Source organism: Electrona antarctica, assembly GCF_951216825.1.
Source record: "Electrona antarctica genome assembly, chromosome: 19".
In the NCBI taxonomy this organism is placed as follows: Eukaryota; Metazoa; Chordata; class Actinopteri; order Myctophiformes; family Myctophidae; genus Electrona; species Electrona antarctica.
The window spans coordinates 31,669,391-31,696,965 of record NC_136800.1 but is presented as its reverse complement, the minus strand read 5'-3'; the positions used below and the strand labels follow the sequence as shown (position 1 = coordinate 31,696,965).

The 27,575-nt window shown below is 41.4% G+C and overlaps 1 protein-coding gene across 2 annotated transcripts; it reads right to left on the bottom strand.

The window, feature by feature from the left end:
* Positions 1-236: 236 nt before the first annotated feature.
* Positions 237-26,955, bottom strand: LOC306912515 (integrin beta-1-like). Of its 2 annotated transcripts, XM_079488803.1 has the most exons (17): positions 26,609-26,955; positions 12,174-12,240; positions 10,692-10,777; positions 9,146-9,368; positions 8,012-8,182; positions 7,392-7,630; positions 7,095-7,250; positions 6,821-6,916; positions 6,602-6,691; positions 5,855-5,995; positions 5,542-5,744; positions 4,982-5,220; positions 4,658-4,880; positions 3,920-4,155; positions 3,323-3,489; positions 1,340-1,423; positions 264-369 (listed from the first exon to the last, which is right to left on the bottom strand). In XM_079488803.1, the coding sequence occupies exons 2-16, from the start codon at positions 12,238-12,240 to the stop codon at positions 1,346-1,348; spliced, it is 2,415 nt and encodes an 804-aa protein (XP_079344929.1). In that variant the 5' UTR covers positions 26,609-26,955; the 3' UTR covers positions 264-369; positions 1,340-1,345. The 2 variants fall into 2 exon arrangements, with proteins under 2 accessions (XP_079344930.1, XP_079344929.1); XM_079488804.1 differs by lacking the exon at positions 1,340-1,423 and having other exon boundaries at positions 237-369; positions 26,609-26,953.
* Positions 26,956-27,575: the final 620 nt, after the last annotated feature.

Sequence of the window (27,575 nt, the reverse complement as noted above, 5' to 3'; positions counted from 1 at the left end):
CATTCTCTCAACATCCACAGAGAGAAAATAAATGAAGGAAAAATGACAATAAAAAGCCCACATGTATACAGACTGTACAGCTTCCAAATGATGCATAGAAAAAAAAAAGTTAGTAAAACATAAGGAAATAGTGGCAAAATGCAATGCTATCATTTGGTGAAACATCAAAAACAAAACAGTGAGACCTTTAAAAAAAAAACTGCCCCCCCCCCCCCCCCCATAATGTCCCCCCACCCAGACCTCCTCCCTCCCATCCCCATATTCTTTTGCATACAGTGTTGTCATGACGAAGAGGAAGCTCCATCATTTGCCCTCGTACTTTGGATTGACGACAGTCGTTACGGCACTCTTGTAAATGGGATTCTCACCCTGAAGAGATGGAGAGGGAGAGAGTGGGAAAAGGATAATGAGTTAAATGTGAATGTTGAGTAATGTGATTAGATATGGCACACCACAACACTCATCAAACCATAACGTAGCTTAATCTGCACGTTTTCAAAAGCAATTCAGCAGGGTGTGTTTAGCACTACTTAGTTCACACGCAGTCTGACAGAAGTGATTTTTAAGTACAGGCTTTACTAAGGAAGGATGAGTTCCAGTCCAATAAAAAGACCATACACATTACAAATTACAATGTGTATTTTTCTAACATGTCAACTACATGTTATAGATGACTTGTTAGCAAATACGTTATGTTGTATGTCAAATATATAAATACTGCATGTAGTCAACATGTTACTTAGATGGTATGTAACGTTCCTGGCTGATATTATACAGTGCAAACAATTGATTATTTGACTGACTAGTAAAGACTACCTACATTGCATTACTTTGATGTAAAATATCACCTCAAGCAGAATGTAGCTTATTGTAATGAAACACTAGCCTGGAAACCAGACAAATCTGCCACAGGAAAGAGTTGTGGGTGACCAATCAGAGCTCACTATTCAAAGTGAGACTATCTTTGCTGTGTTGGAGTCTGTTTGTAACAGTCCTTTGGAAATAAATCTTTCACACTGAAGTTCCAGACCAATATCTACGCAGTGATATTAGTCTGGCCATGCGAGGCTAATGAAACACACCGTTATCAAAAACACAGCACACAGTTATCAAAGCTTTGATTTCAATGTTAATCAAAGTAAAACCTAATGTCTACCCTCCTCCAAAAAAAAAAAAACAGACTCTCATCCATTACCCAAACTTGTTTTGATTGACTTTATTAGTGTGGGTGTGGACTGGACACTGTAAATCTATGCAAATTCACACAGATATTAAACACTCCAGCAGTCGAGTACATGCAGGACTCTGTGTGCAGGACACACACGGAGACAATACAAACTTTGTCTTATAGGGCAGCAGCTTTATTCCCATAGCTGGGATTCTGGAACTTATTAATGGGGCTCTTGTAAATGGGATTCCCTTGCTATAGTGGAGAATGTCAAGGAAAGACAGAAACAGCATAGAAAGAAAAAGACGGTTAATAGGAAAAGACAGAACAAGTTGGAAAATGTTCCTTTTCCTGGGAAGTCTCATTAGGATATAAGATCTGTTTTATACAGGTGACCAGATGGAAGAACAAATAAAACAATGAATAAGATATGAGCTCAAGCTAAAGGACCACTTCACCACTTTTCAACATCTCTTCATATAATTGGTCCTCACTTTTTTCCTACTCAGTCTGTGTCTCATAGGAGGGCTTTGGGCAGTTCGGACACCCTTCCACCAGTGACATCATCATTAGGCAGATTTTTTTTTAAACAAGATTTGTTTTAAAATATATTTAGATGTGTATTATCGTGAGAACGGTGGCTTCAACTTTTGCATTGCAACTTTTCAGGAAAAGAAAGCCTGCCGTTTCTATTAGCTTGGATTCACCATCGATGATGTCACTGGTGGACGGGTTTCTGAACTGCCCACAGCCTTCCTATGAGACACAGACTGAGTAGAAAAAAATTGTGGTATTTTATCATGAACATTAGTTAGGACCAATTATAGGAAGAGAAGTTGAAAAGTGGTGAAGTGGTCCTTTAAGAGGAAATGAGCATGAGAGGGAGAAAAGGATATAAGAAGCAAAATGCCTAAGGAATCTACTTGAGTCATATTTATGAATGTGAGCCACTGTTGAACTGGAATCCGTCTCAGTTTGCTGCATGGCCATCCGGTTGAGCTGCTAGGGAGATCTCATACACAGCAGTGGTGGTGGCCTCTGCACTGCCCCCAAACACATGCACACTTCCTTGCCTTTTATGGATATGCAGTGCTGTCATTTTGACAGTGAGGGGCAGTACTGGCAGCCATGGGGAAGGGAACAAGCCACTCCCTCAACAGATGGAGACCAAACAGTACAGTAGGAAAGAGCTGAGGTTGTCTTTCTGTTCATGAGAACAGCAGGGGGATACTGAGCTCATCAGAAACATTCACATCCCCTGAATGCGTCTTTAACACAATTTTACAATTTGTTTAAAACTCTATTTCATTTCTAGACCTCCAGAGATACTTCCGGGTCCTACTTTTGTGTCGCTTGTGTCCCCATAGAGCTATACTGTGACGCTCCGTCGGACTAAATCTGAGACGAAAACAACCACGGAAGTCTCATTTTACCGCTTTCCTCGCAACAACAAAGCTGCTGCTCTCCCAAATCTGGCTGTGACAGGCCGTCTGCCCCACACGGAATACTATCGCCATTTTATTTCATTGTGTCAACTAAATCCTCATTAATTGCAAACTAGATTCAACATACTCAACCCTGCACACATTCTAAATATGCACCCGAAATATTGTACTGAGCAAATGGACTGTTACCACCTTCAATAATAATGATAATAATAGTCTTTATTGTCTCCACATCATATATTTTCTTTGTCATGGACACTTGTACAAAACATTAATAATTCTACTCGAGTTGGAAGCATTAAGACCCATTTTAACCCTCAATGGCTTCCTTTCTGAAAAATAACGTCATTGTAAAAAGATTCACGCGTTTAGATATTCTATTTACAATGAGATGCGGAGTTGCGGACGGGAGCTGGTGCCACTTGGACCCGGACGTAACGTAGCACTACAAAATGACGTCCCAGTTATAAATATTTATTGCTGATCATATTGCATTTTTGACTATAGGTATTATATATTATATTCAGATAATAGTTTGTGTGTTTTGGAGACCAACATTTACAACACAGAATTACAATTGACATTAGTTTTACCAGCAATTTGTTCTAATAATTGTCAATGCATTTTCTGTAATTGCCAGACCTACATGTATGAAGCTTTACCATCCTCAGTCAGTGTTAATGGTTATATACAGGTATCAGTGACTTACTGTGTCCCACTTGGCGTTCATCTTCTCCTTCTCAAACTTGGCAAACTCTCTGCGGTCATGGATGATCATGAGCAGCTTCCAGATCAGCAGCAGGGCTAGACCAATAAGCACAATGCCTGCTACTACACCCGCCACAATGGGGATGATGTCAGGGCCCGCCGGACACTCTGAAAGACACAGAGCGAGCAAACAGCATCCTCACACAGGGAACGAACACGCATCATTTGCATCATCTACGATGTCTGGAAATGTCACATGTATATACTTGAAATCCACAGACGTAAATACATAGATGTCGGATTGGCCACTGTGGTCATATGTCAACGCCACCCAGGGCGGTTAGCCATGATTCCACTGCAAGAAATATACCTGAGTTGTACGTACCTGAGACTACAAACGTTTTTCTGTTTTATAATCATTACGATTATCATCTAAGTATGATAAGGTGTTTTTGGTATGCGGCACCGTTGACACGTCCCTTCAATAAGCAGCAACATCCAATGCGGTATCGCCGAGTATATAACTAAGTTTACAATCTGCTTGCGTCAAACATGCCTATATTTCCCATAATGCCTTGGCACCGGCAGCGACACTCACCCAGCATTTCCACCACGAAGACCTCCTTGGTGGTATCGTTCCGGACGGCGTAGGTGTAGTAGAACCAGCAGTCATTGGCGTCGCGCTCCTTACAGTGTGTCAGGGGGAAGCTCTGGTCGGTGGGCTGGGGAAGCTTGTCGCGGTCATTCACCTTGATCAGGTTGAAGTAGCTGCAGTCTCGCTGGCATGTGTCCTTCTTCTCACCAGCCTCAAACGCCCGGCACTGCACACAGTCCCTGTGGAAAGAGAAATATGTAAATGTATTTATATATATATAAACATATTTATATTTTTAATTGAAGTAACAAGATATCAGTAAACCCAGTAAACAGCCTGCGGGAGGGCAGATCTGCCCTGGGGTATCCGTATCTGGACGTAAAAACAAATCCATCTGTACAGTTTATGCACACAACAGCATTGATAGGCAATGTCTTTAGTGCAGAGGGACGGAGGGGAAAGCAGTGGAACATGTACCAATAATGCTGGATACGGGAACCTGAACATCGTTTTTGTGACACGTTGTCAAGCGCAATTGAACCCCTGATCTCCAAATCTCCAGGTGGACCACACAAGGCCACTGAGCTGGTGGTTTATATATTGTGGCCACTCAAAATGTAATTTCCCATTTATATTTTACTGAAAACTGCTTTGTGCATTCTGTAACATAAGAAATATAGCCAGTGAAATGGAAATAATCTGTAAAATGTCATCCAATCTGACAGGATATGGAAAACTCACTTGTGCTCCGTGCAGACTCCAGGGCAGGTGGGACAGATCTCACAGGTGGTGCCCTGGAACTTGGGGTTGGTGCACTTGCAGGCGCCACAGTCACAGATCCCACGGCCATTGCAGATCTGTCCATTGCTGGCCACACAGGTGGACTGGTCCAGGGAACAGTCACAGGCACTTCCGGTGTAGTTGGCATCACAGATGCACACCCTGCAATCACAGCGTCCATGTCCTGAGAGAGGGGAGACACAAGCAGAGGTGAGTAGTGTTGCAAAGCAAACCATGTATAAAAAAAAAGATTCACATTCACACAAAGCAGTCCAGAAGGCTCACCTCCACAGAGCTTGTTGTTGGAGCGGTCACAGTTGAAGTTGTCACACTCGCAGTACTTTCCACTGTAGATCTCGGCTGGGTTGTCTCGTTTCTTGCACTCACAGGTGCCACAGACACAGTCTCCATTGTTGCTGCAGATATCTGTGCCGTTGTCTTTGCGGCAGTTGGCATCCAGATCCTCCGTCCTCACCTCGTCCTTACTGCACTCACACAGCCTGCCAATACGCCCCTCGTTACACCTAAAAGAACAATGTCAAATTAAGTTAAATACGAGAACATAGAGCAGACCAGAACAAAATAACCTTAAATATATACAAGGGAATGTAGCCTCACGTTCCCCATTATAGAATGAATGGCAGAGGAATCAAAGTTATACTTATATTATATGCACAATATAAAACCAATCTACAAAGATAGCTCTAAGGCAGCTTTAACCAGGATTCAGTCGGTCTGTCTATTTCAAGGAATGTGGTCAGGTGGTCCTATCATCTTTCCAGATCAATGGGGAGTCATGCTTTGATCAGTGGAACATAATAGTGATACGTTTCCTTCATTCTTACTTGCAAGCTCCACATTCAAAGGTTCCGTTGCCTTCGTGGCATTTCTGACTGTTGGTCTCTCCTCCTTTGGAGCAGTCACAGTCGCAGATGAACTTGAGCACAATCTCCACCTCCTCAGTGAATCCCAGGGGCTTGATCTTAATTATCTCCGGTTTGCCATGAGACGGACACTTCTGGGACTCCACTGAAATCTCAAAGTGCACCTGAGGAAGAGAGGAAGATTAAAGTGCCATTACTATCCATTTCAAACAGTGCTACTACGCAATCATAAATTCTTCAGATTATTTCTGTTAAGATGAATTAATAGTAATACCTCATCTCCGATGGAGATGTTTGAGCACTTCCTCCCATTTTCCCCGGTCCCCACCACACCGTTCTTACAGATGGCCTTGTATGTGATGGAGACTCCTTCAGGCAGCCTGCCATTCTCTAGGATCACTTCAGACGACAGAGACTAGAACACAGAGGAGACAGGTTAATGCTGCTCACCACGACTCCTCTTGGTTTAACCCATTTTGACCTGAGATCAGATTCTAAAAATGTCTTCTACATCCTGACAGTTTTCTGAAAAAGCTGTTTCTATGTCAGTCGTTCTTCGATTTTTCAAAAATAGCAGACCTACAAGCTCGTAGCGCGCCACTCGGTGGCGCGCTATGAGCTTGTAGATCTGCTATTTTTCAATAGCTAAAGCATAACATAATGCTAACACCAAAAGGGGTTCCCGCCCACAATGGGTTAAAAAAAACCTTTTGAATTCAACTTTATCTTACAAGTTGTTCCACTGTGAGGAAAATCCATTGGTAGTTGCGTATTTATCAATGGACCAGTTCTGCAGAAGGTAGCATTAGCAGCATCCTGTGGTCAGGTTCATGCATTCCCTGCAGTTACCATTGACGCTAAGGAGCATAGCGTGTATAACAAGCCATGCCTTTTGATTTCAGTGTAGAATGCCATCTTGCTATTTTTAACATGTTCTGTAAAGGTCTTTGTAACTTTGTTTAGAAAAGTGCTATAGTATACATGTTCCTTGAACATGTGAACACACTACTGATCAACTCACATTGTAAGCATCTATAATGAGCTTGATGACGTTACTGGAGTTGGAGGACAGAGTTCCCACAGCCGACTTGGGGATGAGATTCTTCAACTCCTGTCAGGAACAAGACATGAATGTTGATCACATCAAATTCTTTGGAATATCACACAAGGCTATAATCATTGGATCACTATGAAGTCTCAAGAGTGGCAAACAAGTTCTTCAGAAAGACGACAGCTTTACCTTGTAAACGGGCTGGAACTCCTCTGTGACGGCAAAGATTGTCTGGATGTTGTGGTCACTCAGCTTCTGCACCAAGTGTGCAATAGAGGGGTAGTCCTTTTATTTAAAAAGAATTAAATGAAAATAACTAAATCAATATGGGAACAAGCAAATACTCAACGTATACAAATAACACCAGTGGAAACACCGAAATCATGAAGAACTTAAGTGTCCATTCAATAATATGCAATACATTTTTGGTTACAAAAACTATACTCTGGTATGAAACACATACATAGTAGTGGCTCATGGTGTACACGTTGTTCTCCAGGTGACATTTGCCATCGTTGGGCAGGACGATGCCACCCAGCTTGCCATCTCCAGCGAAGTGGAAACCAGCGTCAGTGGAGAACACCAGCAGGCGAGTCACATTCCTCCAGCCGATTTGTTTCTAACAGGGCAGAGACAGACAGACGCTTAATTTAGAATTGAAGTCCGACAAACAGATATTTTCGTTTCAAAGGGCCACTGTGTTCCTTAGCTAATGCAGTTCAACCGACTATACTCCAGTGTGTAACTAAATCCTTCTCACCTCACAGACAGCCACCTGCATGATGGCGTCAAAGCCTCCCTCAGGAGAGTCCAGGTTCCCCGAGATCTGCTGCTGACTGACCAGCTTGTTGAACTCGTCTCCCTCCTTGGTGAGGCTCAGGACGTTCTTGTAGCTGAAGGGACTGGTGCAGTTCTGGTTGCCTGTGCAGGGGTTGAGGAGCCTGGTGGGCGTTGTGCTGATGTACGGCATCACCGTCTTCTCCACAAAGGAGCCGAACCCTAAGGACAACAAGGACTGTGTTTTCAGAGGCTGAGCTACTGTGTTTGCGAGGTACTGTACTGTACTGTACTGTACTGTACTGTACTGTACTGTACTGTACTGTACTGTACTGTACTGTACTGTACTGTACTGTACTGTACTGTACTGTACTGTACTGTAGGAGACATCTCCCCTGGTGGAATTGATGCTGGGGTGAAAACAGGTTACATAGAAATGCAATCATCAGTCTTTATGTATAGAGAACGTTCATTGTGTATCAGTGATTTCTGGCCGTCACATACTTTGAACTAGGAGGCTGTATGATTACATTTCTTGATTAAAAAAAATCATCCCATTTCATTTCTTGAAACCATTTAAACATGAGTTTGAGTTACTCCTACCGATCCTGAAGTCAGAGGTGATCTCCTGCATTTCCCTCTTGAGGTCGGTTCCCAGGTTCTTGACGTTCTCCAGATCGTCCTTCATGGAGAAGGACAGGTCCATCAAGTAGTACAGGTCGATGGGGTAGTCCTCAGCACGCTTGAACTTCAGATTGAAGGTCTGAGGCTCACCTGGTGGAACAATATCACAGTATACTATTATTAGTATACTATACCGAGTCAGACATATCTCCTTTCCACAAGCTCGACTAACTACTACTGCTTCTCTCTTTCGAATAATTGTTTGCTTTGATTTTGTACTAAAAGTCATATTAAAATTAAAGTTTTTTTATTTACAGATTTGTTCTTTTCCTTGTTCGTCCCAAAACACCCAGCCTTTTGTATTTTGCTTTAATACTCCGGTGTGGAAAAACATGTTCAAAAACGTGCAGAAAGTCTATCATTATCCAAATGATCTCTACGCCGTATGTCTATGACCTGTATAAAGCATTTAAAGGAGAATTCCATGCTAGAAGGCTTTCTTACCTTTATTTGTAGTTGTTACGTCCCCAACAAAGAGGTCCAGGTGTAATTTTGTGCAAAAGTGCATTATTGGCTATTCCCCCTAAATATAAGCCCTCAATGGGGGTTGGGTTTTTGTGCTAATTAGCTTATTTCTATCGAAATAATTAGTAAAGTGTGCCGCTTGGGATACTATTTACATTATGAAGAGAGGATATATACAAAATTGATTGATTTTTGAGCGATGGAAATAAGCGAATTAGCACAACACCCCATAGCCCCATTGAATTCAATGCAATTCATTGAGGGCTTATGGTAGGGGAGATAGCCAATAATTCACTTTTGCACAAAATAACACCTGGACCTCTTTGGTGGGGACGTAACAACTACACATAAAGGTAAGAAAGCCTTCTAGCATGGAATTCTCCTTTAACCATCTTATTTAACTTTTAGCTCACTCTATATTCCGCCTCTACTGTCCTCTATTTCCCATGGGATTGGTATTTTGCTGTTGGGTGGAAACATGCCTAGCTGTCAATGTTACTATTAGCATTACCATTATTGTTCTTATTGGTAATGATTACTTTCTGCTGCCAAATGTCCGCAAAGGGACTGATAAAGATTATTCTTTACCAGATCTGAGTGTGAGGGTGAGCTTCTGAGGCTGGATCTGGGTGATCTGTTCAGGGTCTAGTTTCTCGGCCACGTCCTTCTTGCGGTTGGTGACAGGAATGTCCTTGTCAACAACCTTGCTGCCGCGTGGGTTCTCGATCATGGTCACGTTGCAGGTCCTTTTTTTCAGGGATGCCAGGTCGTCACATCGGGCTGACTTCGACTCGCCCTGGTTGAGGAAATTCTGTTGTAAGGGAGGAAGAAGAGCAGGAACAAAACAAAAAGAAAGTGTTCAAAGTCAGTGGAGATCATTGGTCACCGTCACATTACAGCAGCGTCTCAGAATTTAGATGGAAGGAATAACGAATAATGTGTAAAACCGAAGGTTTTAAACCGACAAAGGACACTGGTCATCACATGGTTTGTCAGGAATTTAAACCATCTGATCAAAAAGAGGGAATAACCGTTCCTGGATTTATTTTTAAATCACTTCAGCTGACATTTTACAAAGGGTAACTAGGATTCTTTCATACTTTGAGCCTGCAGGAAAAGCCAAGAAAGAAGGCAGGATAGTTCTCCAATTCACTGACTCTGTCTCTATGACGTTTCCATTCTTTAAACAAATCCTTTCCATTCTATTATTTGAAAATTTAAACAAGGATAGAGTCACAAATATTCTACAGATGCTACTCCTGGATCCAACATCAATTATATGCAATTCATTATTCTCGGACAACAAGCATAAAGAGAAACAGATGACCAATAAGGTTAATTATCTGTATAGATTGAATGCACATGATAGCCCACAAGGCACAGAGAGCCTGAGACAATGCACAGAGTCAAAACGGCCTGATTCCCAGGACACCACATGACCTGAAGAATCCTTTTTCTCCTCGGCATCAAACATTCATCAACATTCAACACTAGATTTAAGTTCAAATTAAATGAAATACTGTTAGTGTTTCTGTAGAAAAGCAATTCAGTTCAATTATATCCCATGGTATAATGCAGTCATAATGATAAAACAACTTTACCAGTTAAACAATCTTTGCAGATGGATTACCACCAGTCTGCTGAGTAGGGATACGATATATAGGCCTACAGTTAAAAAAAACTACGGTTTCACGATTATTAAGCGTAAATTTATTCCACATTTATAAAAACAACCACATTGGGCTTTGGTAAATTAGAGGTTTTATTGCATTACAGTTTCTGACTTTCAAAACACAAATAATACAGTATCCAAAAGATACATACAAAATTGTAGATCAGCTATTTTCTCTTTTTTTTTTACTCCTTGCAACTAGTCGCAACTCCTTGCAACAAAACGGTTTTAAGGTCAACCACACCAATGCAACTCCTTGCAACTGCCATTGCGGATAATGGCAGTTGCAAGAAGTTGCATGGAGTATCATTGGTGCAGTTTGGGCTTTAGACAGCACTGATACCACTGCTCTATATATAATATACAGTAATAACCACCTCAGAGAAAACACATCACTCAGACAAAATAACGATCACACCAATGATAAAATAGTTAAATGTCAGCTTTAACAATGTAACTCACTTCGTCTGTGCACCATCCACATGTTTCAGAGACCTGGATACATTCCCCACATGACTGTGCATTTGCCTTGATGCAGATACTCCCCTCTGAAATGAATACACAAACAATTAATGCACCTGTGGAAACAGTAGTATTAACCACTTGAACCCCTGCTTCCCTCCCTACAGTATTCTGAGGGGAATGTTCGCCAAAATTTGCTTGTCTACAAGTTCGCAACGTGTCATGTTGCAACGTGTTGTGGGCTTGTACATTGGCTATTTTTGACAATGAGATTTGGTGCAGAGTGAAAAACAGCGAACCAAGTACAGTTTCAACTCATGTCCGTTTACCAAGTAGGCCTATAGAGGGTTTAAGTAAGCACTCACTTCACTTAGTCTTTTTTTTGCTGGCAGTGAAACATGGTATGGAGCTATGGGCTACCTTCCAATTGAAAATAAATGAGTCATGCTTCAGGCAGTATTTCCAAGAAATTATGTGATCTTGTAAAAAAAAAAAAAAGTATTGTCATAAAAAACTATAATTGAGTAAGTGATAGTATGGTACCATAGTTTACAGCATACAGTAGGTATCATGGTTAGGAAAAAGCCAAATGGAAAAGTGTAATAATGAGTGGTCTGCGCATGCTATAGCCCAAGGCAGAACAAGTAACAGTATATTCAGGCATATAGTATTATAATAATCTGAAGTGCCAGAGTGAATGCTATTACAAAGTGTTGCATTGCTAACAGGAAAATGTTCCACTCAACAATAAGAAGTGCTCGAAATTAACTTAAGAAATGTGTTGAGAACACAACGTTCTGATCTCATAGCACAAAAGCAACCGATAAAGTTAATCAATATAGAGCACCGAAGTCCGACGTCAATATCGGTAGAGGGCGCAAATCCACGGGTTCATGTACTTTTTATTTGCATTGTAATCCCCATAGGGGGATTTTGGATCGCCTCATATAAGAACTGTTTGAAAAATAAACGTGTCATCCCGGCCGTTTTCACGGATATGAAGAATCAACTGACTGAGAGAAAACGCCATTGTTACTGCTACCGAATTAGTTACATTTTCGATACAGATTACAGAGACACCTCCCTGACAATAATGCAGAGACAGCTTGTTTATTTTTGGACCACAATGCTTATATGAAACGATTTTAAGATGACCCCATGTTATTCTCCATAGAGAAATTACTTCCCTGAACCAGGCAAAACCAGGGGATGAGCGAGTGACGTCAGGACTTTGGCGCTCTATTGCCCTGGTAAATAAACAAGCTTCACTTCACAAATGAATAGCATGTTAAGAAGAATATATAGTAGGTCTACATGTACAGTATCTCATCCTGATTTCAGCAGACACAGGAATGAGAAGCTCGAAAGAGGATGATGTGACACAAATCAAGAGCAGGAAGTACCAATCATTGTAACAAATTGATGTGGTGTTTTGATGTCAGTAAAGAAATGCATCATATTATAATGTGTTCTGCATCTTACCTTGTTGTGCCCTGCTGTTATGAAGGACTGATAATAATGTCGATATCAAAAGTAACCGGAAATCCATCTGTACAAAGACACAAAAAAAGCACAATAGGGTTAGTCAAAACAAAACAACAAAACCACTCATTCCATTTACAATGAATGCAGAAGTAGAATAAAGATACAATTCCTAGATTGCCATTGTTACAAAACAAACAATAAGCCCATCTACAGGACTGCAGTTCAAATTGCAGCATCTCACAGTATTAATAATAGCCCACTACAGACAAACAGCCTCAATAATGGAACTGCGGTCACATGTTTGATGTTAACGTGATTCCTGGATGAGCAGCTTCCTCACTCACAGCAGGTATCAGTAAACAACATGTAAACAGGAACCAGGCCCAGTGTTACTATGGTAATGCTCTTTCTTGAGTGTGTGTGTTAGTGTGTGTGTGTGTGCGTGTGTGTGTGTGTGTCCTGTATATGCATGCGTTTATATTCCTCAGGTTTTTGTAATGCATCTGTAAGATGCATTAACCTCACAGGGTTAGAATTTCTTTAACAGATGTCAAAGTCAGACTCAATTGATTTTATATAAATATTTAAAGACTTTTCACACATCTTTAAAAATGATTAAGTTCCCCTGCTTTCGATACCTTTTGAGACATATAGCATACTGAGGTTGAGTTCTACGCTCCCATGAAATACCCAGAGGAAGACTGTTGCTGTACCAAAGTTGCAACATGTCCAAGATGCCATTTGATGACTGAGAGGAGGACCAGCTCAAACTCTATTTCCAAATATGGAGGAACTATTATGCTATGTCCAGACACCGCTACCACAAACCACAGTACATTATTTTCTGACGGCTTTTGGAGACAGTCCCAGTGCTGCTCTGAGTCTGCACTCCTAACTAGAACTAGACGGTATCACAAGAGGAGATCTTCATTCGGGTTTCAAAATAAAGTCTGCAAATTATTCCAGATAAACTAAAGAGAAGTACATTTACATTAACCATTGTATCCCTATATACTTTGTCGTATGACAAATAACGTAAATAGCACATCTGAAACTGTTGGTTTTCTACTTCTGAATTCTTTTGAAAATATTCACCTTTAAAACCATGCCCAAAATAGGGACACTGACTACACTAGGTTCGGTTGGAACTTGAAGTTGTCAAACGATTAGCACTAAGCACAACAGTGAAAAACTATAGTGACTTCTTTAAGAAGTGACAGTCTTATGTTGCCTCCTGATCATACAGTCATTAAAGCGTGGATCAGGATGATAAATAATAAGTAAACATGTCACCCAATTATGTCTATTGTAAATCATATTGCTTATTTCAAGGCATGCTGCTTTTGTTTCATTCTTGAATCTCGTCTATGGAAATAGTCTGTTTGGCGTGACAACAGCTTAATGACAGATTTAATGGTGGGCCAACATTCCTATTAAGCTAGGTCTTGTCTTGTGAAGGACACCGCGTAACAGAAAACAGAAAGCTCTGTGTGTGTGTGTGTGTGTGTGTGTGTGTGTGTGTGTGTGTGTGTGTGTGTGTGTGTGTGTGTGTGTGTGTGTGTGTGTGTGTGTGTGTGTGTGTGGTCCCTTATTTGGTCAGGCTGCTTCATGCCTCCCCCCTCCTCCTATTCATTCCCTGTGATTCCCCTCACCCTCGGTGACACATTTCCGTCGACTGCCTGCCCAAACCTGAGAGTTAGCAGCTTACTGCAGTTCTTTCGCACTGCCCCGGTATGATACACAAACCCAGCCGGGCGGTGTTGACTGAAGCTAAGTCAACAGCTGTGTGGTGAGTGGTGACTCGATTCACTCAAAATAGGCTGACCTCTAGTTTGGACGATGATTTTTTTTTTCTTTTTTTTTTGCAACTTTAAAATTTTAAATAATCCTCCAGTTTTCTGAAATAAATATTTTCATGATTTTTCAAAAATAGCAGACCTACAAGCTCGTAGCGCGCCACTCGGTGGCGCGCTATGAGCTTGTAGATCTGCTATTTTTCAATAGCTAAATTATAACATAATGTTTAACTACTGCAACTGCATCCATTTGGCTCATAGTTTTTACATGTAATTAAGCACTAGCTTCTGGTACAACTTGATATCATTTCCTAAGCTGTGCTTTGTGAGAACGTTGCAGAGGCATCGGAAATACCAGCACAGCAGTGGGTCAGAGGGTATACGCCTCTATAAATCAACCACATCCTGTGAGAATATATAGGGCCTAAAGGCCATCTCCAAACTGAGCTCTCCTAAGAGTCTCACTGATATGTATCACACTGTCTGTAAGAAGTTGTGTGGGGTAGGTAGGAACACTTGATTGCCTTGAGGAGATCAATGCAATATTACAAGCAAGTAACAAGTCTGATGCTGGCGTATGTATATTCACGCTATATTGAGAGGTGTCACTTGTATCGAGTGAAACGGCACAGAGTTCTAGTAAACAAATAGTCTACAACATCCTGTGAAGTGTGAACACACCCCTAGTCAGTGATGCTAATCATAATGGTGGTGCAACAGGATAGCGTCAGAAATGTTAAATAGCTCTCAAAAGGGTAAAAGTATGTCATGCCAGGTTAAACTTATGCTAAAAAGAAAGCCTAATCAAGGTTTTATCTTCTATGTACAACATCTTGTTAGATTAAAGGGACATTTCACCGCTGGAAGAAACTCCAGTCACTCAATGTTAATAGTATTTGTAGTAGATAATAGTTTGAAATTTGCACTCTATGGCCACAAATATTATGTAGTTTGTGTGTTTGACTAGGGTTTGACTGGATTGCTGGATTACTACAATGACCATAATCCATAATGCTTTGGTGCACTGTGAAGTGAGTTGAGATGTAGTTATAACTGTATATAATGAGTTTTACACTATATCATCAATCGAAGTAGGCTATATACCACTGCCGATCCACAAGCTCACACCACGACAAACTTTTGCGTCTTTTGCTAGTGCTGTAATCAATTAATCATTGCGTTCACACAGGCAGATTGCAGTCTACCATTCATTGTCAAAGGAAGCCGCTAGTGGATGATCATCAGCAACGGAAAACACGGTTTGTTGGTCGCGTCTGTAAACGGTCAAATTGTCACCAAATGGAAGCATAGGATTAGGAGACACACACACACTCTCTCCGCTCTAATTCCGCTGAGTTTTCTTCTGTAAAGCAGGGCTGGACTGGGTCAAAGGGCTAACATTTGGCCCAAAAACATATTGAAGCAATGGGGGCGGCCCATTCTTTGGGCGGCCCATTGCCCACTGGACATAACGTCAGTCCAGCTAGGGCCTGATAATCACCGACGAGTTTGCAAAGCATTGCTTCGAACGCTGATGTCATGTTGTCCTGTTTAACTTCCAATGTGATATATCCATGCCGATCGTGTTTACGTTTACAACTCAATGTGCCGGCGGAAGGGTTGTCATCTTTCAAGAGCGGTCGAGCAGAGGAGGAAAAGCCTTCTTGCTCTCTGCTGCCTCCAGGTGAGCAGGGTGTCCTCGACGCAAGGTACACAACGCAAGCAATATGGTTGCGTAGGCTCGGGATCAGATCTCAACCCGACGGAACGAGACGGATCACGTAACTGACGCAACGCAAGGGAGAAATTTCTCTCACCCTGCGTTGCGTATGTATTCTTGCGTCGATTACGTTCGTCTCTGCAAGGCACTTAAGTGAGACCAGTGTCTGTGACATCACAGACAATTTGAAATACTATAATATCTAAAAACACATATTACCCACATAAAAACTCCAGGAAAGTGTTTCTTGTCTCCCAAACATCATTAAAATAAGATCTGGTTGCAAAAGGGGTGAAGTGGCCCTTTAATGGCATCTTAAAATTTATACTAATGTAAGCAGGTGGGGAGGCCTCATTGCACTAAAAAGTAACATCAAAGAAAGGCAAACAAGAATTCATACATTATGAATTAATAACCAGCTGCTGCCTTATATCTCCAGAATTGTGCTATGAAATGTAAATATCTGTCTATCAGCATTTATGTGTGGATACAACGGAATGTGTCCAGGTAACTCTGTAACTGTGAGTGTAGCCTTAATGGAACCAAAGGACCCTTTTCTCAAAATAAACTTACCTGTACAAATGGACTGTTTGTTATGGGTCCATTTGGTTGTTTTCAACGAGGCGGCGCAAATAAGAGCTATTTTAAGCATGTGTGCAACATGCCAACTGTTTTAAAGTATTGTACAGTAACTAAAGTCTCTTTAATGTTTATGTTGTACAGTACTATTATTACAAAACAATCTAAAATAAAGGGATTTAAGATCATTAAAGCTGGGCTGTTGTCTGAGTCCAATGCATTTCTGCCTACTTCCGGTCCAGGACTTGTCCCAGTTGGTTGTCCCCATTCTCAATAGAAGTATATGTAGGAGAGCCGCAATTGGACTGGCCCCATGAAGTGAACGCAGTTTGCGTAACTGTCTATATCTAAGGCTCTGGTGCAGACTATGGGATGTTCCACTTCCTATCCCATTGGCTGAGGTCGGCTAGAGGCAAAAAGTGTGTGGTTGCCTAGAGACGAGACAGCCAATTACAAATAGGTCAATATGGCAGCCAATGAGAAGATAAGTCGCACTACCAACTCGATAGAATGTAGCCCAGTCTGCTTCGCAGCTGGTAAAAACAATTACCTTATTGTCGTAAGACGTAAGACAACACTGATTTTGTAACAATCCACAAGGCAGTAATTATATGGATTAAACAAGGTTGTATCAAGCTCAGTGTCAATTAAGACACTTACGCAAAAGTGAAAAAATAACCTCATTAAACAACATTTTCCCAACAAACTAAATCAACACAAAAACTAGACTGAATCGAGTTCAGAATGAAGTGGGAGCATTTCCAGAGAATTCAACCCTGACAAACAGCTGTAATGATCGTCTGTGTACCACCACATTCCTTAAGAGACACTTAAAGATTACAGCTCAGAGTGTCATCCTGCACACGGCAACAAATTGCAGAGAACTGTCAGAATGAGAGTCGGGTAGAACTGAGGGGATGTCATCATTTATGGTGTAAGAAGTCAAAACAGATGTTTGCTCTCAGATGAATTATTATCATCAGTTTCAGTGCATTATATGGATTCAAAATCCTCTTACTTCGATTATTAGATCACAGTAGGGTCATCAAACTTCAAGTCACCAGTGACAGTTGAATGAACGTAGTAGAAACTCTGTGACCGTTAAGAGGAGATATCACTCACTCAACAGAAACAAACTAAATCTACAGTGCTGCTTCCACAACTGATAAGCAATTCTATGGCAAAAAAGTCAGTTCAGCACTGCAGCCATGGTACCATGGTACGGATGCAGAACCTTGACACGAAAAGTAAAAAATAGCAGTCATGTAGCCTAAGTTTAAGTTGTGTATGAAACCCTTTCATATAGCTACTATATTTGACAACATATCACTTTAAAATGATTACATTTTTCCCGTTTGCTCTCAATAATGTAATGGCTGTGATCTGTACCTGTAAAATGCATAACCAATATGTAACCATTGAGAGGACTTGAACCAAACAAGTGGCAGAGCCACATTTGCCGGCCAGAATTCTGATACCAACATCCTATCCTAGCAGGAACAATAACTGAAAGCATCACTAGTAGCTTTAAATATTTTGAGTGGTTAGAAGCAGCGCCCAGATAATAGACTGCGTGTGCCCAACCTCAACCTCTTTGCCATCCTGTATCCGAATGTGCAAGTGTCACACACACACACACAATTGATTCACCCCTCTATGCCCAGATAGATGTCTCTTTCAGGCTACATGTTCTGTTTCAGAGACCTTAACACTCCCAGTGAGATACATTTCTCTGGGAACTTTCACCGCCATACAGCTGGAGCTGCCCGTCTCATTTAACGGTTGGGAAAATCCGCTGGGCATTCATGGAAAACCATGAGATAACCTGGCAAGAAGCCATGGTATGGTGTGTGTGGGGGGGAGGGGGTTGGGGGGGTCATATCAGTTTCAAAAGAAGCTGTGAATCAGGGGAAACAGTCAGTTAGTTTAATGTGAAAGTTAACCCCGCACAAATGTAAGATGCAGCTTGCGTCTCCAGTCATCTCGATTCTCTGTTACTCTTTCCGCAGCATCTTTCTTTAGTACGTCCACAAGGAGGGGGACGCCCTCATGATCGATGACAGTGTGTTGCCAGGTGGTTTTTACTGTCTGTGCCGGTGATGATGGCAGTGACCAGCCAGCCCCGTTCTAATTATGGGAGGCCCCCGTTGAATAGGTAGAGGGTAGAGACCCCAACCTGAGAAACATTTAAGCCCCAACTGCATGAGGTTGGACTTCCACACACTGCCATTCAGAGCCCTCCCTCCATGCAATCGCTCTCCTGACTTTAAGGTCTTGCTCTGTTGAGGAGGGGGAGGGGGGGGGTTTAGGTGGTGTCAGTCTTCTTGACATTTTAGTGCAAGACCAACCTTGGCATCTGTGCCTGCTCCACATAAGTCAGATAGCAGCCAGGCAGATGTCTTATTCTAGGTATGTTCAGACTACAGACCTCCTAGGTGTAATAGTGAAGCCGAGTTCTCATTTCCATCCACTGATAGGCTGCCTAGCCCAGGACTGTTATGAAGAGGAAGGAAGAGGAGGCAGCACAGCAGATCTAGATTGTGTCAGCAAAGAGCAAACCTCTACAGTGCGTGTAGGAAATATTTTTTTTACAAACCAGCCAGACTGACAGGTCTCCATAATTTACTCACACTCACCAAAGACAAAATGTTGGTGCTTACTAGTGCAGTGGGTGTTCATTTGGGCCCCTAAGTGAGTCACAGACATTTGTCCATTCTAAATAGTACATGAGTTTAATCTTATTGATTAATGGTTCATGTCTCAATGAGTCAACTCAGTTACAGCATATTGGTCATCATAATGCTTTTTCTCTGATGCCGACCCCTGCCAAGAATTGCTGTCAGACAGTAACAGTGGACTATGAGGTAGTCAGCATGACACATTGGTGGTACTGCTGAGACTAATATTTAGAGTAGTGTGGATCAACTTTGCAGCACCATGGCTTTGTATGGTCAGGTCTAACAAGACGACAGCCAGACATGCTCTGCGTTTGTAAGCTCTTACTGTCTGGAATCCAATCTTTCATTTATACTACAGCCACCATTATACTGTACACCAGACGTTTTTTAAGTTTAGTATTAATCAAAGATTCTCTGCAAGGCAGATAACGCACACAAACACACACGCTAGAAGGGGTTAATAACATAGAAGTGAGTCACTTCTATGTTGACCAACATGCAGATATGAATACGTGCATGCTGTAGTGTGGTACTAAATAATGCATGAAGTGGTGGATACTTCAATTAATATTAAACAGTCTTCTATTGTATAACATAGTCATGTTCCAATTAGATCTGTACCAGCTGGACAATTTGCAACAAATTTTAACCAAAAATATGAACAGCCATTAACTATACGAATCCTAGCATCCAGATTCTGGGCTTGTTAGGTGAACATTTGAAGAAAATAGACGGGAGATTTGGCATTTAGGCGAAAAAGGAGGGTACCAAGTATACACTCCTGGGGGATCCCAGTCAACAAAGTATAGGGCTTACGTGGTGAAAGGGAAACGATAAACTATTAGTAACATAGCTGGAATCAATAGCCATTTCAACACTTTTGATTACATGACAACAATGAGGGTCGGAGTCACGTTGGGTTAATGCAAATTAGAGAGCATAGTCCATAGTGAACATACATAGGAATGTTGTAAATTGTTGATTTACAGGATCAGACAAAAGGATCATCAATAATCTCGGAGACAGCTGCCGCTGGGGAGCGCCAGGGGTAATTCAACCCAACAGTGTCTTCTTGTCATGGTCTGCTGCCTGCAGACAGGTCAGACATTTTGATTCAATCTACAGTCTGAAGAAGGCATGCCTTGAGGACCAGTGGCATGCTCTCTGTTATGTAAATTCACCAAGCACATTCCACTGAGAACATAGCTAGTTGCCTTGCAAAGAATTCACCCCTTGTGTGATGTCCCTCCGCCTACAAACTTTAGTGCTAGAGACATTATTTTGGTCTGGTATCTGTGGTGAAACAGAGTGCTGGGAAACCATTAGAATGTGGTCTGTCTAAACCTCACAACAGAGGAGGAATGGACCATATTATTGAAATATAAAAACAAACAAAATTCCCTACCCATGTCTTTTCATAAAGTAAAAAAAACTTGACGGAAATGCAATTTAGATTCCCGTTTTATTATTTTAAATGTCAGTTTTATTCTCACATGTGTATTCTGAATTGGATCACAAGTTGTTGTAAATATGTCTGAATGAGGTGTCCTCCGAGCCTAAAAGGACACCTGCATACTATTAGTATTGATAATATAACAACAGTTAAGAGACCTGACAGTTTATATGGTTCACAAGACTGAGGTTTAAATAATCCAAGTTAGTCAGCTATTGATGGTGTCTACTGTCTAGGCTCTGCTGACAAAGAAACGGCCATAACTTCTGCATCTAAAACGGTGTTGGGATTTTCCCTGATTGTAGTGGGCTCTGCCTCTGACACTTGAAAACAGGAGATGAGGCAGGGCATTCATCTCATCACAGACAAGACACTCACAAACGCTGGGTGGAGGACGTTATGTCACATCTCAAACTCGAAGAACTTAAATATACAATCAGGGGCTCCATATATCAGAGTTTGGCAACCATTTCTGACCTACTTTGCGGTAGTATTTTCTACGTAGTCATTGACCTGTTGCTGAAGTCCACAAGGTTTTGAACAGACTAAAGGTCTCCACATACCGAATTTGGATTTTTAAGCAGCGTTTCTCCATCGGTTTTCTGAAAAACGCGTCCAGTGTGCAACCACCATAACTGTTTGCTCAAGGTGCAGCTAAACACAGCTGTATTGTGGCATATCAGGTAATAATTAACAAAGCTCTGCTTTCGAGTTAGAGTCAGACCAACACCCAATAATGTTCAACATCTACAATTCACCACTATGTAGTATAGACAACCAATAATTCACACAGGAATGATTAGTCTATATTGTAATATGACTGAATATGAATGTTGCTTGCTCAAGCTGCTTTCCCACCACTTAATGCATGCATGCTACATGCATGAGAACACAACCACCACCACAGGGTTGCCTCAACAACTTCTCCGTTTCATGTGAGTGGGTGGTTAACCATGCTAAGCCGCACAGATATTCAGCCCTAGACAACAAACAATAAATGGCTGTGTTCTAGTAGTTTCACACGTACATACATTGAATTTTTACAGTCATTTATGTGTTTAAAGACTCTTGAAACCTCATAAAGCTACACTGTAATTTTTATAAAATGTTATTTTGACCAAACTGTATAGCAGACTAGCCCATCTTATATTACATTTGGCAAAATGTTTGTTCAATGTTCAGTCATCGTGTTCATTGGACAGGACTGAACACGTGTGCTCCACGCCTCAGACAGCGTTCACTGAGACTTTTATGCTTTTATGGACCACAATTTTTAGTGTAACAACCATGTCATGTTGTCAACAACTAATTCTGCTACAGGACTCTCATCATGTTGATTGGCTAGGACCACTCACGCGGCAGATATGTTACACACGCGTGGCGGATACATCACGCATTGGCACACGTCGGCCCAGAAGAGAAATTCACCCAAAATAGCTCATAAGCTAATCATTTTGCACTTATCTGTTTGCAGTCAATCGCGGTAATGTCCGTACTCCATTGCTTCACGAGCCGATCTCTCAATGTTCTCAAAGCGAGAAATGGGCGACAGCAACCGAAAATGTATTCTATTTGATCAATACTGTCACTTCTTTGTTTTCCGAGGCGACCGTGTCAGCCCAGTGCAATACTGGAATACTTGCATTACCGTGAGCAAGGAAATACTTCTTTTTGTTTTGGGTCAATGAATTAATTTATTGAGTAGCTGTGTAATAAGCGGGATAATTTACACGTCGGTGCCTAATCACCCTGTCAGGTTTTAATTCTCAACAATGACCGGCTGGCCATAAATTATCCCTTGCATAATTAACACGGTCAGTTGTATTTGGTCTCCCTGCTGATCCTGTGGTACTGACAAAATCTCCCCTGAGCAAGCAGGCATGCTTGGGGTAAAGGTTTCAGCACTTGCACAGGGAACCTGGGTTCCAATCTCTGGTAGGACATGATGAAAGTTAAAGAGGGCAGCTTTAAATAGTCCACATAAAAGGGAACTGGTGTGTTCAAAAGACTTCTTCAGAGTATGATTGGTGCCGACCCAAAAGCCACAAAATAGCAAATTAAGTTGTCAGTAGTACTCCATTACTCTCTTCTACATTCCACTCAAGCTGTATTAGCCAGCTTTTGTTTTCTTCTAGTAGGTTTTAACAGTTTAGACTTTTACCAGTCACCAGAAATACTCATTTAACCACAAAAGCAAACTATTATTTATTATATATATATATATTTTTTAATATATTACAGTTCAGAGCTTTTTCACGCCGACAGACACACATTCTACCAATAATAGCCAGTTATACACTTGTCTGTCCCTGAGGGCTCAATTCTGCTGTCACTTGTATCATTGACATTGACACGCTAGGAGTCCATCACATTATACATTTGCATTTAGTTTAAGTCACTAGTCTGGATAAACATAATGCCTTAAATGGAAATGAAAGAGCATGACAGCCAATCAGAGGTCCAGATTAATCGAGACACATTATGTGACATGCGCCGCTGCACGTACTACCTCCTATTTGTGGAGAGTGGGGCACCACAATATCACATAATCCACCAACATAGCCTTCCTGTCACTATGTTCAGAATACAACCACATCGACCTGATGAACAACACTGAGAGAAGCATAATTTTGCTCAATTCATTGAACTAAACAAGAAGTCATAAATGTATAGTAAACATCAAACCTGAAGCCTATATTTTGTAGTGTATATATTATTAATGTTTAGTTCAACAAGCCAGATTCCTGTATACACTCAAATGGAACATACACTTAAACTCAAAGCCGATGATGAAGCACAGCACAGCTTCCCCAAGTATCATGAGATGTGAATGCACAGGGAACCATTCAAAACAAGTCCACATTGTTAATGCTGGGCGGTTCCATAAAAATCTGATGGACTCCCTTCCCCCATCTCGCCTTCAAACAACCAGCCTGCCTGCCAGCCCCCACCTGCTGTTGGAAGTCACAGTCCACTTTCTGTCCATTAGCTCCCTGAGCAGCCTGGCAGGACCCTGCATCCATTTCCTTAATTAAAGCAAGCCAAACCCCGGGCCCTCTTTTCCTTAATGGCTTGTGGATGGATCAGGAAGAGGAACTCGCTTTATCTATGAACACAACACGTTAAAAGGAAATCCAACCTAAACACAGGAATGCCCGGCTTTATTATGACTACTTTCATGTGTTGCCGTTTTGTCATTTAACCGATATAGAAAAGTTTCATTATATTGTGCTATTAGTGCTGTCATGTCTCCTTTTCTTGTGTTTTTAAGCCCAATCACCACAAATAAAAACACTGACTTTTTGTTTCATTCCAGATCAGTCTTTACAGTGTTTGTCAACTGCTCAAAAAGATATGCTGCAGGGTCCTAGCCGCAGTGGATATTTTGGAATGTAACATCAGAAACGGCATTTATTACCGTCAAAATAAATAATAGATGTCCCGTGCCTGTGTCATTTTAGCGTGAGTGCCAGGGCAAACACTCACAAATACAGTGTTTTCAGTTAAAGTTGTGAAAAAAACATATGTGGAATGGTTAGTGGAAAATATACCAGTGAAAGATTATATCAAAAATGACTTTTGTTTAATTGAAAATGTTACACAGTATATCTATAAAATGCAAGTATGGATGTCCATGTCCCTGTATGTAGTAAAGTTTAGCCTTGCTCAACTTGTAAAGATTCTGAATCTGAACAGATGAGATGGGATGAATAATGAATTGTAACCATTTTGTAAAGTTATAAACTTGACATAATATGCTCTTTGCCTGGAACTTGTCTCCCTAATGGGGGCTGCATGGGAGGAGATACCAATCACTAACCATCCTTGGGGAGATGAGATAACGCATTCCCTCCTAACCACCAGCGCAATACTCGTCGTTGCTGTGGTGGAATGTTTTTAACAAGCAACTTAATTCAACACGACGTTACTAATAGTATTCTAGGCTTTTTGTATTTGATATACCGGTATCCTAACTCTGCAGTCCTCTTCTTGGCATTACACACAGCTATAGATAGTCCTATATTATTCTTAGTTTCAGATCTATCCATTTCAGGCTCCAACACAAGGAACACGAAGGGGCGGGGCTATGCATCACCAATATTCCATTGCACCACTCACTCTGGTCCATTACAGCCAGGCTGACTCATACTGTGTCAGTGTGTGCAAAAGACATACCCTACTATTGACTACAGCAGACAACTTTAGGAGGCCGAGTCTGACCGCCTCTCTCACTGTACCGGTTCCAACACCAAAACAATGTAACTAAGGGAAGTGACTCAGTGAGATTGTGGGACTGACTTGATAAGAGAATCTAGTAAGATGTGACATACCAGGCTTCTTGGTATCTCACACAACATCTCCCCCTGCCAAAGAAGAAAGCTATGTAGTCTATAGGTACACTGCAATAATCCTCAGTGTCAGTTTACCTCAGAGTGTGTAAACACGGACCCTAAATAAACACTGAGGCTTTTTACTGTATGTGTGATCCACATGTGTTGTTGTATACGATCAAAGAACTACAGTATGTGCCTTGATATAGCGCGGTTGCCATATTATTACAGAGTCGTCTATCTATAAGTACTGACAGTCTACTAATTAAACCGAGTCACTGTGGCCCCCCTGTGACTAACTTAAGATTTGCGGCAAAAACTTGGCAAGCATGAGTGGAGGAGGGAGAATGCGGATTACTGTTTTCACACAGTTCAACAAATCATTCCCAGCAGCTAGTGAGCTGGACGTCTTGCCGGTTGCTTCTCCTTAGCTCAGCTAACAAGAGAGACAGAGGAAGAAAACACACCCTCGGGCTACAGGGTTCGAAGTGGGTGAGGTAGGCAGGCAAGACCTATCTTGTCAGGCTTACATTCTGCACAGTGAGCTGGTCTGAATCATGGCTGTGGGCAAGGATCAACAAAGAGCCTCTGGTTAACCATCCTGGTCTCCTACGAGGTGTCCTGGATTTAAGGTTAATCTCAACCACAGTTTATGTGACCCATAATCCCTGTTTGGGCAGACAAGTTTATATATTTGTTTATAAAAGGAGTCTGCTCTAATTGGACGTCTTTCAACTTGATTTTTTTATTACAAGCAAGCTTAAGATTTAGGCTACTTTGTACTTTACTGGTTTGATTGATTAAGTATTTATTAACAGATTAGAGAATTACAGTACATTTCAAGCACAACTGTTAACTGTGGATGACACCATAAAGCAAAGTTTACAATAGGGTCCACCATGTTCAATTCATCATAACAAATATACTAGCACTAGATTCTGGAAGCTCAGATTTACAGGGAACGTGAAGGAATTAAAAAGTGAGCCCAGACCTGTGCAGCATTCTCCTTTAGTTCCATGCAGCAACAGCAAAACTCCCAAGATTTTACTTAGCCTGGACAGGCTAACTATAATCTGGTTGATACTAAAGTCTTATCTGTCTGTGCTAGACAGACCCGTCTCAATTTCCTGCCAATTTAGAATAAACCACGATATTCTACTAACTAGGCCCACGTGTTTTTAATGTATACCCCCTAAATATACTGGGAGATTATACCTTAAATGTCCAAGGAGGAAAATCAATTTGTAAGCTAATTCAGGTCTGAGAATGGTTCACCTACAGAAATCCAATTTATACAAATAAAGCATGTTCAAATTCCCCAGGGAAAGTGGCCATTACCCAAATACCTACTGATTCTCTTTACTTAATGCAATTTATAATGATTGCAGCTTATCTGATTTAGCTGAAAAGTGGAAACTTTAAAACCCCAGTGTTCAAAAGAAAACGTACATCGACTACATTCCCAACAACTAAGTTGTATTGATCGTGAATTCGTGATGAACGGAAACAACATTTAGAAACAATGCTGAAACTGTTTCATTCCGTGTTAGAAACACTTTTATACTGCCCCTCCGGTCATATAAAGCAGGACGAAGGCCTAGGTTTTTCTTCAGAACCAACAGAGGGTTCCGGGGAGAAAACGCGCACGTTCTCAGAAAGCATAAACACCAAGACACCATATTAGGAGAAGTTTATACGAAACATTAATCAACAGTCATCGAGGGGAGAACTGGCAAAAGTAACTGTCGTGCATAACGTATATCCACACCCAAAGATGCAGTCATCATCCTCTCTTTGTCGTTCTCGTTGTGTTCCGAATGGCCGTGGAACATGATGGGCTGTTTATTATGTTATTATTCACTGCAAGCAACTTACCGTAGTGGTGTCCGAAAGGCTGTTTTATCTCTGGATTCACAGTGACATCTGCGGCAACAAAGTATCCGTCTTTAAAAGAAAAGAAACAGCGGGGACGGTAAAACTGTGTTGTTGAGGAGGGGGGGTCCGCTGGTCCCTGGATCTTACTTCTAGTCTTCTCAAAACGGGAAATCTCTCCAAAGTCTCACGCGGACGTTGTCCAATTAAATCAACGTCTATCCCAATAAAAACAGGATTCTAGAAAGTAAATAGGCACGGGGTAAAACAAGAAATAGGGGGCAAATAGCCCTGCTCACACTGGACACGTTACAGTAAGTACTGGGGAAATCTTTTTTCCCTTCAAGCAGCTTTAGAACCACCTCTCCTTAGATCCGCCCATACAGGAAGTGACGTATGTAAGCACTGAGGGGGCATTGATTGAACCTGTGAACCCAACCTCAACCCCCATAACATACCCCCCCCCCCCCCCCCCCCCAATACTGGTGTGTTGACCCAGTTCACAGACTTCACACACACACACACACACACACACACACACACACACTGTGACACACACACACACACACACACACAATTGCCCATGCACATAAAGTGGCCAAGCACATGGACACTACAGTACATTTTATTTTGATTTACATTTGATCTTAAATTCAACAACATCAAAACACAGTCCCACACAAGAGTGTTAGAATCGGATAGTGTTATAAGGAGAACTCCTAAAGCTATGGACCAGAGTTAGGGGGGTCCCTGCGTTGTATCAATAATGGTCATTGCCCTGAAAACGTTCTTCTAACCTATAGACATTTTTGGCAACCTATTTTTTAGTTTTGTTTGCAGCTGGAATCAAGGCCACAACACTGGCACAGCAGTTTAAAGTATCTACATGATGCATGATAAACATGTCTAGATAACTTCCGGACGTACCCACTGAGAATTACTAAGACCAAGAATGAGTCGATCAGAGATA

Coding starts and splice junctions, on each gene's coding strand:
- LOC306912515 (XM_079488803.1), bottom strand. CDS start 12,240: ATGGATTTCCGGTTACTTTTGATATCGACATTATTATCAGTCCTTCAT. Junction 9,369..10,691: donor GTGGATGGTGCACAGACGAA/GTGAGTTACATT, acceptor CCCTTACAACAG/AATTTCCTCAACCAGGGCGA. Junction 7,631..8,011: donor CACCTCTGACTTCAGGATCG/GTAGGAGTAACT, acceptor TGTTGTCCTTAG/GGTTCGGCTCCTTTGTGGAG.